This window comes from Salvelinus alpinus, chromosome 10 (genome assembly GCF_045679555.1).
Source record: "Salvelinus alpinus chromosome 10, SLU_Salpinus.1, whole genome shotgun sequence".
Classification (NCBI taxonomy): Eukaryota; Metazoa; Chordata; class Actinopteri; order Salmoniformes; family Salmonidae; genus Salvelinus; species Salvelinus alpinus.
In genome coordinates this window covers 85,594,999-85,609,871 of record NC_092095.1, presented here as the reverse complement: position 1 = coordinate 85,609,871, position 14,873 = coordinate 85,594,999, and the positions used below count along the sequence as shown (strand labels likewise).

The following is a 14,873-nucleotide window of genomic DNA, read 5'->3' as shown; positions in this document are numbered from 1 at the left end:
CTAGACAAACACACACACACACACACACACACACACACACACACACACACACACACACACACACACACACACACACACACACACACACACACACACACACACACACACACACACACACCTTGAGTGTGGTGAACTGGTACTGTAAGGCACATTTGAACAGCAAGCCTCACAAACCACACCCTCTCACCATTGGCTGTTGACTTTGGGCCACCCTTTGCTGACTGGACCTGGCCGGACACTGGGGACTGTAGGGGTGGAGCCTGGAACATGGGAGGCGTCGCCCAGCCTGAGAGACAGAAGGACAAAGGACGAGGGAGGATAGGAAAGGAGGGAGAGGAGACAAGGGAATGTGATGTCATCATTCTTCCAGGAAGAAGAGAAGACTGAACACAACAAGCTGATAAGAATGTACTAGAACTGGAGACAAACTATCTGTTTCTAGAACTGGAGACAAACTATCTGTTTCTAGATGATACTAGAACTGGAGACAAACTATCAGTTTCTAGATGATACTAGAACTGGAGACAAACTATCAGTTTCTAGATGATACTAGAACTGGAGACAAACTATCAGTTTCTAGAACTGGAGACAAACTATCAGTTTCTAGATGATACTAGAACTGGAGACAAACTATCAGTTTCTAGATGATACTAGAACTGGAGACAAACTATCAGTTTCTAGAACTGGAGACAAACTATCAGTTTCTAGATGATACTAGAACTGGAGACAAACTATCAGTTTCTAGATGATACTAGAACTGGAGACAAACTATCAGTTTCTAGATGATACTAGAACTGGAGACAAACTATCAGTTTCTAGATGATACTAGAACTGGAGACAAACTATCAGTTTCTAGAACTGGAGACAAACTATCTGTTTCTAGATGATACTAGAACTGGAGACAAACTATCAGTTTCTAGATGATACTAGAACTGGAGACAAACTATCAGTTTCTAGATGATACTAGAACTGGAGACAAACTATCAGTTTCTAGATGATACTAGAACTGGAGACAAACTATCAGTTTCTAGAACTGGAGACAAACTATCAGTTTCTAGATGATACTAGAACTGGAGACAAACTATCAGTTTCTAGATGATACTAGAACTGGAGACAAACTATCAGTTTCTAGAACTGGAGACAAACTATCAGTTTCTAGAACTGGAGACAAACTATCAGTTTCTAGATGATACTAGAACTGGAGACAAACTATCAGTTTCTAGAACTGGAGACAAACTATCAGTTTCTAGATGATACTAGAACTGGAGACAAACTATCAGTTTCTAGAACTGGAGACAAACTATCAGTTTCTAGATGACACTAGAACTGGAGACAAACTATCAGTTTCTAGAACTGGAGACAAACTATCAGTTTCTAGATGACACTAGAACTGGAGACAAACTATCAGTTTCTAGATGATACTAGAACTGGAGACAAACTATCAGTTTCTAGAACTGGAGACAAACTATCAGTTTCTAGATGACACTAGAACTGGAGACAAACTATCAGTTTCTAGATGATACTAGAACTGGAGACAAACTATCAGTTTCTAGAACTGGAGACAAACTATCCGTTTCTAGATGACACTAGAACTGGAGACAAACTATCCGTTTCTAGATGATACTAGAACTGGACACAAACTATCAGTTTCTAGAACTGGAGACAAACTATCAGTTTCTAGATGACACTAGAACTGGAGACAAACTGTCAGTTTCTAGATGATACTAGAACTGGAGACAAACTATCAGTTTCTAGAACTGGAGACAAACTATCAGTTTCTAGATGATACTAGAACTGGAGACAAACTATCAGTTTCTAGATGATACTAGAACTGGAGACAAACTATCAGTTTCTAGAACTGGAGACAAACTATCAGTTTCTAGATGACACTAGAACTGGAGACAAACTATCAGTTTCTAGATGATACTAGAACTGGAGACAAACTATCAGTTTCTAGATGATACTAGAACTGGAGACAAACTATCAGTTTCTAGATGACACTAGAACTGGAGACAAACTATCAGTTTCTAGATGATACTAGAACTGGAGACAAACTATCAGTTTCTAGATGACACTAGAACTGGAGACAAACTATCAGTTTCTAGAACTGGAGACAAACTATCAGTTTCTAGATGATACTAGAACTGGAGACAAACTATCAGTTTCTAGAACTGGAGACAAACTATCAGTTTCTAGATGACACTAGAACTGGAGACAAACTATCAGTTTCTAGAACTGGAGACAAACTATCAGTTTCTAGATGATACTAGAACTGGAGACAAACTATCAGTTTCTAGAACTGGAGACAAACTATCTGTTTCTAGATGACACTAGAACTGGAGACAAACTATCAGTTTCTAGAACTGGAGACAAACTATCAGTTTCTAGAACTGGAGACAAACTATCAGTTTCTAGATGATACTAGAACTGGAGACAAACTATCAGTTTCTAGAACTGGAGACAAACTATCAGTTTCTAGAACTGGAGACAAACTATCAGTTTCTAGATGACACTAGAACTGGAGACAAACTATCAGTTTCTAGAACTGGAGACAAACTATCAGTTTCTAGAACTGGAGACAAACTATCAGTTTCTAGATGACACTAGAACTGGAGACAAACTATCAGTTTCTAGAACTGGAGACAAACTATCAGTTTCTAGAACTGGAGACAAACTATCAGTTTCTAGATGATACTAGAACTGGAGACAAACTATCAGTTTCTAGATGATACTATAACTGGAGACAAACTATCAGTTTCTAGAACTGGAGACAAACTATCAGTTTCTAGATGACACTAGAACTGGAGACAAACTATCAGTTTCTAGATGACACTAGAACTGGAGACAAACTATCAGTTTCTAGAACTGGAGACAAACTATCAGTTTCTAGAACTGGAGACAAACTATCTGTTTCTAGATGACACTAGAACTGGAGACAAACTATCAGTTTCTAGAACTGGAGACAAACTATCAGTTTCTAGATGATACTAGAACTGGAGACAAACTATCAGTTTCTAGAACTGGAGACAAACTATCTGTTTCTAGATGACACTAGAACTGGAGACAAACTATCAGTTTCTAGAACTGGAGACAAACTATCAGTTTCTAGATGATACTAGAACTGGAGACAAACTATCAGTTTCTAGATGATACTAGAACTGGAGACAAACTATCAGTTTCTAGATGACACTAGAACTGGAGACAAACTATCAGTTTCTAGAACTGGAGACAAACTATCAGTTTCTAGAACTGGAGACAAACTATCAGTTTCTAGATGACACTAGAACTGGAGACAAACTATCAGTTTCTAGAACTGGAGACAAACTATCAGTTTCTAGAACTGGAGACAAACTATCTGTTTCTAGATGACACTAGAACTGGAGACAAACTATCTGTTTCTAGATGACACTAGAACTGGAGACAAACTATCAGTTTTAGATGACACAAGAACTGGAGACAAACTATCAGTTTCTAGAACTGGAGACAAACTATCAGTTTCTAGAACTGGAGACAAACTATCAGTTTCTAGATGACACTAGAACTGGAGACAAACTATCAGTTTCTAGAACTGGAGACAAACTATCAGTTTCTAGATGACACTAGAACTGGAGACAAACTATCAGTTTCTAGAACTGGAGACAAACTATCAGTTTCTAGATGACACTAGAACTGGAGACAAACTATCAGTTTCTAGATGATACTAGAACTGGAGACAAACTATCAGTTTCTAGAACTGGAGACAAACTATCAGTTTCTAGATGACACTAGAACTGGAGACAAACTATCAGTTTCTAGATGCTACTAGAACTAGAGACAAACTATCAGTTTCTAGATGATACTAGAACTGGAGACAAACTATCAGTTTCTAGATGATACTAGAACTGGAGACAAACTATCAGTTTCTAGATGATACTAGAACTGGAGACAAACTATCAGTTTCTAGATGATACTAGAACTGGAGACAAACTATCAGTTTCTAGAACTGGAGACAAACTATCAGTTTCTAGAACTGGAGACAAACTATCAGTTTCTAGAACTGGAGACAAACTATCAGTTTCTAGAACTGGAGACAAACTATCAGTTTCTAGATGACACTAGAACTGGAGACAAACTATCAGTTTCTAGATGACACTAGAACTGGAGACAAACTATCAGTTTCTAGAACTGGAGACAAACTATCAGATGAATAGAGGTCAGACATGCAGTAAGGTCATCTAGCCACTAGAGGTCAGACATGCAGTAAGGTCATCTAGCCACTAGAGGTCAGACATGCAGTAAGGTCATCTAGCCACTAGAGGTCAGACATGCAGTAAGGTCATCTAGCCACTAGAGGTCAGACATGCAGTAAGGTCATCTAGCCACTAGAGGTCAGACATGCAGTAAGGTCATCTAGCCACTGGAGGTCAGACCAGGAGATGGTGCTGACTGACTGACCTGTAGAACTCAGACTGTGGTCCAGCAGCTGGGAGGGCAGGAAGCCGGTGGGACTGGGGGACTGAGAGGGGGGGCAGGCTGCTCCAGTAGGGGGAGGAGGGATCAGGGAGGGGGTAGGGGCTGTGGGGGGGACAGGGTCAGAGAACTCCAAGCAGCCGAAGGTGCCTTGCCACTCTCGACTGAACTCGTCTGCTTCCATTGGTCCAGGGCTCAGGAGGTCCTTCAGAAAGGCCATGTCCCCAGTCTCCCTGTCCTCCTCCTCCTTGTCCCCCACCCTGGGCCCCTGCTGCAGTAGAGCGCTTCCAGAGAGGTCCCCACCTAGAACACACAGCACAGAGAGACAGACAAAGGGTTAGAAACGGCATGTAGCCAGGTCATCAGGAACTATTAACTGTTACTGACTCATGTCAATAGAAAAACAGGCTGGTCTGAAACACCATTCACACAGAGGACAAAGTCAGCTCAGGACCTGAAACAAACCTGAGAGAGAAAATACTTATTTTCCACCATAATTTGCAAATAAATTCATAAAAAATCCTACAATGTGATTTTCTGGATTTTTTTCCCTCATTTTGTCTGTCATAGTTGAAGTGTACCTATGATGAAAATTACAGGCCTCTCATCTTTTTAAGTGGGAGAACTTGCACAATTGGTGGCTGACTAAATACTTTTTTGCCCCACTGTATTAGGGTTAGGGTTAGGGTTTAGGGTTAGGGTTTAGGGTTAGGGCCCTATAAAATCTGTCATATATATTTTCCCAAATTCTGTTTTTTCAGGTTTATTTTTTCTGGTTTTAGATCGTTTTAGATTTTCACTCTCAAAATTACAGTTGTTCAATGAAATGGGATGTTCTGAGTCAATGCTGAAATCACAGATGACAATTATTTTAGGTCTGGAAGAAAACTAAAACTTTTAGAGTTTTTGGTATAGTTCCCCTTTAATTGCTCATCTGGCCCTTTAATTGTGCATCTGGCCCTTTAATTGCTCATCTGGCCCTTTAATTGTGCATCTGGCCCTTTAATTGTGCATCTGGCCCTTAATTGCTCATCTGGCCCTTAATTGCTCATCTGGCCCTTTAATTGCTCATCTGGCCCTTTAATTGCTCATCTGGCCCTTTAATTGTGCATCTGGCCCTTTAATTGCTCATCTGGCCCTTTAATTGTGCATCTGGCCCTTTAATTGCTCATCTGGCCCTTTAATTGCTCATATGGCCTTTTAATTGCTCATCTGGCCCTTTAATTGCTCATCTGGCCCTTTAATTGCTCATCTGGCCCTTTAATTGTGCATCTGGCCCTTTAATTGCTCATCTGGCCCTTTAATTGCTCATCTGGCCAGTGAGGAATGTTCCATCTAATGAGCCGGTCTGGTGATGGTTCTGTACTGCTGCTGCTCAGTTCATGGAAAAGTTTGGAAATAACAAATAGGTACAAATTATATACTTCCTCGTGATATACGTCCTCGTGATATACTTCCTCGTGATATACGTCCTCGTGATATACGTCCTCGTGATATACGTCCTCGTGATATACTTCCTCGTGATATACGTCCTCGTGATATACGTCCTCGTGATATACGTCCTCGTGATATACTTCCTCGTGCTATACTTCCTCGTGATATACTTCCTCGTGATATACGTCCTCGTGATATACGTCCTCGTGCTATACGTCCTCGTGCTATACGTCCTCGTGCTATACGTCCTCGTGATATACTTCCTCGTGATATACTTCCTCGTGATATACTTCCTCGTGATATACTTCCTCGTGATATACTTCCTCGTGATATACGTCCTCGTGATATACGTCCTCGTGATATACTTCCTCGTGATATACGTCCTATTGATATACTTCCTCGTGATATACGTCCTATTGATATACTTCCTCGTGATATACTTCCTCGTGATATACTTCCTCGTGATATACGTCCTATTGATATACTTCCTCGTGATATACTTCCTCGTGATATACTTCCTCGTGATATACGTCCTCGTGATATACATCCTCGTGATATACTTCCTCGTGATATACTTCCTCGTGATATACTTCCTCGTGATATACGTCCTCGTGATATACGTCCTCGTGATATACTTCCTCGTGATATACTTCCTCGTGATATACGTCCTCGTGATATACGTCCTCGTGATATACGTCCTCGTGATATACTTCCTCGTGATATACGTCCTCGTGATATACGTCCTCGTGATATACGTCCTCGTGATATACTTCCTCGTGATATACTTCCTCGCGATATACTTCCTCGTGATATACTTCCTCGTGATATACGTCCTCATGATATACTTCTGCCAAGTAAAACTGCTTTACAGTTAACATTTCATTGAGAAGGTTTTGGGGAAAGTATTTCTGTCAACACACAAGATGGTTATGACATCAACTGACTACACATGGAGGGATAGACGAACACGCTCCACACAGACAGACAGGCAAACAAACAGACAGGCAGACAGACAGACAGGCATGCTCCACACAGACAGACAGGCAAACAAACAGACAGGCAGAGAGACAGACAGGCATGCTCCACACAGACAGACAGACAGACAGACAGGCACGCTCCACACAGACAGACAGACAGACAGACAGACAGACAGACAGACAGGCATGCTCCACACAGACAGACAGGCAAACAAACAGACAGGCAGACAGACAGACAGGCATGCTCCACACAGACAGACAGACAGACAGACAGGCACGCTCCACACAGACAGACAGACAGACAGACAGACAGACAGACAGACAGACAGACAGATAGACAGATAGACAGACTCCACACAGACAGAAAGGGGCAATATTTCTGTAAATGAATAGTCAGATATTGTGTTAGGTTTGTCTGTTTAAACCAGTAGTGGGTGACCAGGGGTGGGATGATGTTGGTTAGATAGTAGCTGGGAGCTCATGGTGTCTGAGGTGGGATGATGTTGGTTAGATAGTAGCTGGGAGCTCGTGGTGTCTGAGGTGGGATGATGTTGGTTAGATAGTAGCTGGGAGCTCGTGGTGTCTGAGGTGGGATGATGTTGGTTGGATAGTAGCTGGGAGCTCATGGTGTCTGAGGTGGGATGATGTTGGTTAGATAGTAGCTGGGAGCTCGTGGTGTCCGAGGTGGGATGATGTTGGTTAGATAGTAGCTGGGAGCTCGTGGTGTCTGATGTGGGATGATGTTGGTTAGATAGTAGCTGGGAGCTCGTGGTGTCTGAGGTGGGATGATGTTGGTTGGATAGTAGCTGGGAGCTCGTGGTGTCTGAGGTGGGATGATGTTGGTTGGATAGTAGCTGGGAGCTCGTGGTGTCTGATGGGATGATGTTGGTTAGATAGTAGTTGGGAGCTCGTGGTGTCTGAGGTGGGATGATGTTGGTTAGATAGTAGTTGGGAGCTCGTGGTGTCTGAGGTGGGATGATGTTGGTTAGATAGTAGCTGGGAGCTCGTGGTGTCTGATGGGATGATGTTGGTTAGATAGTAGTTGGGAGCTCGTGGTGTCTGAGGTGGGATGATGTTGGTTAGATAGTAGCTGGGAGCTCGTGGTGTCTGAGGTGGGATGATGTTGGTTGGATAGTAGCTGGGAGCTCGTGGTGTCTGGTGGGATGATGTTGGTTAGATAGTAGCTGGGAGCTCGTGGTGTCTGATGGGATGATGTTGGTTAGATAGTAGTTGGGAGCTCGTGGTGTCTGAGGTGGGATGATGTTGGTTAGATAGTAGCTGGGAGCTCGTGGTGTCTGATGGGATGATGTTGGTTGGATAGTAGCTGGGAGCTCGTGGTGTCTGAGGTGGGATGATGTTGGTTAGATAGTAGCTGGGAGCTCGTGGTGTCTGAGGTGGGATGATGTTGGTTAGATAGTAGCTGGGAGCTCGTGGTGTCTGATGTTGGTTAGATAGTAGCTGGGAGCTCGTGGTGTCTGATGGGATGATGTTGGTTAGATAGTAGCTGAGAGCTTGTGGTGTCTGATTCTGGTGAGATTTGTTAATGACAGTTTGTGGTAGAACACGTGAACATACACTTTCACAATAGTCTGGCTTCTCATTGGTGGGCTGCTGGAGACCCCTGGTGTATGGTAAAACCTATCACAATAGTCTGGCTTCTCATTGGTGGGCTGCTGGAGACCCCTGGTGTATGGTAAAACCTATCACAATAGTCTGGCTTCTCATTGGTGGGCTGCTGGAGACCCCTGGTACTCATTGGTGGGCTGCTGGTAGCCGCAATCAACCTGCTGGAGACCCCTGGTGTATGGTAAAACCTATCACAATAGTCTGGCTTCTCATTGGTGGGCTGCTGGAGACCCCTGGTGTACGGTAAAACCAATCAGAATAGTCTGGCTTCTCATTGGTGGGCTGCTGGTAGCTGGCAATCAACCTGCTGGAGACCCCTGGTGTATGGTAAAACCTCAACACTTAGATACCAATTACAATTAGCACAATATAAGTGAATAAGGTTTAGCTTCTGCACAAAACAATGCCATAAAGCATCACAACACACACGTACCAGAGTCCAGACTAGCACACAGAGAGCTGGTGAGGCTGTGTCCATCAGCAGCATGGAAGGGGCCTGTAAAGGAAACCAAGTACATCATGTCATTCCAGTCCACTGAACACGTTATAGTATATCTAGTCCAGTAGGGGTCAGTAGGGGTCAGTATATAATGTAATGTTATAGTATACCTAGTCCAGTAGGGGTCAGTAGGGGTCAGTATATAATGTAATGTTATAGTATACCTAGTCCAGTAGGGGTCAGTATATAATGTAATGTTATAGTATACCCAGTCCAGTAGGGGTCAGTAGGGGTCAGTATATAATGTAATGTTATAGTATACCTAGTCCAGTAGGGGTCAGTAGGGGTCAGTATATAATGTAATGTTATAGTATATCTAGTCCAGTAGGGGTCAGTAGGGGTCAGTATATAATGTAATGTTATAGTATATCTAGTCCAGTAGGGGTCAGTATATAATGTAATGTTATAGTATACCCAGTCCAGTAGGGGTCAGTATATAATGTAATGTTATAGTATATCTAACCCAGTAGGGGTCAGTAGGGGTCAGTATATAATGTAATGTTATAGTATATCTAGCCCAGTAGGGGTCAGTATATAATGTAATGTTATAGTATATCTAGTCCAGTAGGGGTCAGTATATCATGTAATGTTATAGTATATCTAGACCAGTAGGGGTCAGTATATAATGTAATGTTATAGTATATCTAGTCCAGTAGGGGTCAGTATATAATGTAATGTTATAGTATACCTAGTCCAGTAGGGGTCAGTAGGGGTCAGTATATAATGTAATGTTATAGTATACCTAGTCCAGTAGGGGTCAGTAGGGGTCAGGATATAATGTAATGTTATAGTATACCTAGTCCAGTAGGGGTCAGTATATAATGTAATGTTATAGTATACCCAGTCCAGTAGGGGTCAGTAGGGGTCAGTATATAATGTAATGTTATAGTATACCTAGTCCAGTAGGGGTCAGTAGGGGTCAGTATATAATGTAATGTTATAGTATATCTAGTCCAGTAGGGGTCAGTAGGGGTCAGTATATAATGTAATGTTATAGTATATCTAGTCCAGTAGGGGTCAGTATATAATGTAATGTTATAGTATACCCAGTCCAGTAGGGGTCAGTATATAATGTAATGTTATAGTATATCTAACCCAGTAGGGGTCAGTAGGGGTCAGTATATAATGTAATGTTATAGTATATCTAGTCCAGTAGGGGTCAGTATATAATGTAATGTTATAGTATATCTAGTCCAGTAGTGGTCAGTATATCATGTAATGTTATAGTATATTTAGTCCAGTAGGGGTCAGTATATAATGTAATGTTATAGTATATCTAGTCCAGTAGGGGTCAGTATATAATGTAATGTTATAGTATATCTAACCCAGTAGGGGTCAGTAGGGGTCAGGATATAATGTAATGTTATAGTATATCTAGTCCAGTAGGGGTCAGTATATAATGTAATGTTATAGTATATCTAACCCAGTAGGGGTCAGTATATAATGTAATGTTATAGTATATCTAGTCCAGTAGGGGTCAGTATATCATGTAATGTTATAGTATATCTAACCCAGTAGGGGTCAGTAGGGGTCAGTATATAATGTAATGTTATAGTATATCTAGTCCAGTAGGGGTCAGTATATAATGTAATGTTATAGTATATCTAGTCCAGTAGGGGTCAGTATATAATGTAATGTTATAGTATATCTAGTCCAGTAGGGGTCAGTATATAATGTAATGTTATAGTATATCTAACCCAGTAGGGGTCAGTAGGGGTCAGTATATAATGTAATGTTATAGTATATCTAGTCCAGTAGGGGTCAGTATATCATGTAATGTTATAGTATATCTAACCCAGTAGGGGTCAGTATATAATGTAATGTTATAGTATATCTAGTCCAGTAGGGGTCAGTATATCATGTAATGTTATAGTATATCTAGACCAGTAGGGGTCAGTATATAATGTAATGTTATAGTATATCTAGTCCAGTAGGGGTCAGTATATCATGTAATGTTATAGTATATCTAGCCCAGTAGAGGTCAGTATATAATGTAATGTTATAGTATATCTAGTCCAGTAGGGGTCAGTAGGGGTCAGTATATAATGTAATGTTATAGTATATCTAGCCCAGTAGAGGTCAGTATATAATGTAATGTTATAGTATATCTAGTCCAGTAGGGGTCAGTATATAATGTAATGTTATAGTATATCTAACCCAGTAGGGGTCAGTATATAATGTAATGTTATAGTATATCTAGTCCAGTAGGGGTCAGTATATCATGTAATGTTATAGTATATCTAACCCAGTAGGGGTCAGTAGGGGTCAGTATATAATGTAATGTTATAGTATATCTAGTCCAGTAGGGGTCAGTATATAATGTAATGTTATAGTATATCTAGTCCAGTAGGGGTCAGTATATAATGTAATGTTATAGTATATCTAACCCAGTAGGGGTCAGTAGGGGTCAGTATATAATGTAATGTTATAGTATATCTAGTCCAGTAGGGGTCAGTATATCATGTAATGTTATAGTATATCTAACCCAGTAGGGGTCAGTATATAATGTAATGTTATAGTATATCTAGTCCAGTAGGGGTCAGTATATCATGTAATGTTATAGTATATCTAGACCAGTAGGGGTCAGTATATCATGTAATGTTATAGTATATCTAGTCCAGTAGGGGTCAGTATATCATGTAATGTTATAGTATATCTAGCCCAGTAGGGGTCAGTATATCATGTAATGTTATAGTATATCTAGTCCAGTAGGGGTCAGTATATCATGTAATGTTATAGTATATCTAGCCCAGTAGAGGTCAGTATATAATGTAATGTTATAGTATATCTAGTCCAGTAGGGGTCAGTAGGGGTCAGTATATAATGTAATGTTATAGTATATCTAACCCAGTAGAGGTCAGTATATAATGTAATGTTATAGTATATCTAGCCCAGTAGGGGTCAGTATATAATGTAATGTTATAGTATATCTAGCCCAGTAGAGGTCAGTATATAATGTAATGTTATAGTATATCTAGCCCAGTAGGGGTCAGTATATAATGTAATGTTATAGTATATCTAACCCAGTAGAGGTCAGTATATAATGTAATGTTATAGTATATCTAGCCCAGTAGGGGTCAGTATATAATGTAATGTTATAGTATATCTAACCCAGTAGGGGTCAGTATATAATGTAATGTTATAGTATATCTAACCCAGTAGGGGTCAGTATATAATGTAATGTTATAGTATATCTAGCCCAGTAGGGGTCAGTATATAATGTAATGTTATAGTATATCTAGCCCAGTAGGGGTCAGTATATAATGTAATGTTATAGTATATCTAGTCCAGTAGGGGTCAGTAGGGGTCAGTATATAATGTAATGTTATAGTATATCTAGTCCAGTAGGGGTCAGTAGTGGTCAGTATATAATGTAATGTTATAGTATATCTAGTCCAGTAGGGGTCAGTAGGGGTCAGTATATAATGTAATGTTATAGTATATCTAGCCCAGTAGAGGTCAGTATATAATGTAATGTTATAGTATATCTAACCCAGTAGGGGTTGTCGTGGAAAATCATTTCAAATACAACGCTTATCAGAACTTGTAAATTCAAACATGCTCTTTATTACAACTGTACAGCCAACTGGCATGTCCCCGCGGAACACACTCCGCGGAACACCCCTCCCAGAAGTCCCTTTCCTATATTTATACACACATAGTATTATGTCCATCCCCTATGAAGTCATTCACCACCATCTGCCTTCAATCAGTTTATAATGGTGGCCGGACCCTCTATCCCAGTGTGTCAACAGACCCCATGCCCCTTCCCTTCACCACTAAATCAATGCACTCTTTGTTCTAGTCTCCCCCATCCTTAGTGTGTCCAACTGCTCCAGGCGCCTCTCTGGTATGTCCTTATTGGAATTGGCAGACTTTATGTCTCTTCTTATCATTAGTGTCCAGTTGCCTTAGGCATATTTCTCTGGTATGTGTCTTATTGGAATTGTCAGACTATATGTCTCTTCTACCATTAGCATCCAGTTGCCTTAGGCATATTTCTCTGGTATGTGTCTGGTCAGTCTGTCAGCAAAATGGAGAAAATAAGAGGGCCAGAACGTCCCCTAGTATATCTCCATTACCACAGTCTCATGATCAACGTGAACATGTGGCTCGCTATTTTAATGTTCAGCTGTCTTATGTTACTACTACAGGGTCAGGATATAATGTAATGTTATAGTATATCTAGCCCAGTAGAGGTCAGTATATAATGTAATGTTATAGTATATCTAGCCCAGTAGGGGTCAGTATATAATGTAATGTTATAGTATATCTAGTCCAGTAGGGGTCAGTATATAATGTAATGTTATAGTATATCTAGCCCAGTAGGGGTCAGTATATAATGTAATGTTATAGTATATCTAACCCAGTAGGGGTCAGTATATAATGTAATGTTATAGTATATCTAGCCCAGTAGGGGTCAGTATATAATGTAATGTTATAGTATATCTAGTCCAGTAGGGGTCAGTAGGGGTCAGTATATAATGTAATGTTATAGTATATCTAGTCCAGTAGGGGTCAGTAGGGGTCAGTATATAATGTAATGTTATAGTATATCTAGTCCAGTAGGGGTCAGTATATAATGTAATGTTATAGTATATCTAACCCAGTAAGGGTCAGTATATAATGTAATGTTATAGTATACCTAGCCCAGTAGGGGTCAGTAGGGGTCAGTAGAGGTCAGTAGGGGTCAGTAGGGGTCAGTAGAGGTCAGTAGGGGTCAGTAGAGGTCAGTAGGGGTCAGTAGAGGTCAGTAGAGGTCAGTAGGGGTCAGTAGAGGTCAGTAGGGGTCAGTAGGGGTCAGTACGTACCAGAGGCTGATTCTGACGGCTTCTCTTCATCCAGGGAGACCAGCCTGAGAGGAGAGAAAGGATATGTTTGGTATTTTATTAGGATCCCCATTAGCTGAAGGCAGCAGCTACTCGTCCTGGGGTTCCACACAGAACATGAGATGGATCATTGGGAAACATTCAATATTCCCTTTCTTTTGTTGTTCAGTGAATTCATCCCATGTGAAGAGTCAACTCATTTAATTAAAGTTCAATTCGTAACTTATTTGTTTTTTGGGGGTTTTTTCTATTGGAAGGATTTAATCATTTGCAATTATGTCTACTTATGATAAAGGTAAAAGGTTTATGTTTGTGTCTCCATATGATATGGTAAATATATATAGATCAAACACTTTCGTTTTTTCAACACATTGTTTCTTATGAAAAGACGCCAAGAGAGACTGGCATATAAATACCATGTATCAGCCCTCTGATTACCATGAAGAGCAAGACGTGCCGCTCTGTTCTGGGCCAGCTGCAGCTTTACTGGGTCTTTCTTTGCAGCACTTGACCACATGTCTGGCCAATAATCAAGATAAGACAAAACTAGAGCCTGCAGGATTTGCCTTGAGGGCGTGGTTACACGTGGTCTGCGGTTGTGAGGCCGGTTGGATGTACTGCCAAATTCTCTAAAACGACGTTGGAGGCGGCTTATGGTAGAGAAATTAACATTAAATTCTCTAGCAACAGCTCTAGTGGACATTCCTGAAATCAACATGCCAATTGCACGCTCCCTCAAAACTTGAGACATCTGTGGCATTGTGTTTTGTGACTAAACTGCACATTTTACAGTGGCCTTTTATTGTCCACAGCACAAGGTGCACCTGTGTAATTATCATGCTGGTTAATCAGCCTCTTGATATGCCACACCTGTCAGGTGGATGGATTATCTTGGTAAAGGAGAAATGCTCACTAACAACAATGTAAATGTAACAGTATAACTTTAGTCCGTCCCCTCGCCCCGACCCGGGCGCGAACCAGGGACCCTCTGCACACATCAACAACAGTCACCCACGAAGCATCGTTACCCATCGCTCCACAAAAGCCGCGGCCCTTGCA

The 14,873-nt window shown here is 40.9% G+C and overlaps 1 protein-coding gene across 1 annotated transcript in view; it reads right to left on the bottom strand.

Moving 5' to 3' along the window:
* The window catches only part of LOC139532896 (islet cell autoantigen 1-like protein), a 55,062-nt gene that overhangs the window by 4,520 nt on the left and 35,669 nt on the right, over positions 1 to 14,873 (bottom strand). Inside the window, exons 10-13 of the mRNA XM_071331058.1 lie at positions 13,797 to 13,840; positions 8,920 to 8,982; positions 4,435 to 4,752; positions 188 to 286 (exon numbers count right to left, since the gene is read on the bottom strand). Of these exons, the coding sequence (XP_071187159.1) occupies positions 188 to 286; positions 4,435 to 4,752; positions 8,920 to 8,982; positions 13,797 to 13,840 (524 nt within the window). The remainder of the gene's footprint in view (positions 1 to 187; positions 287 to 4,434; positions 4,753 to 8,919; positions 8,983 to 13,796; positions 13,841 to 14,873) is intronic.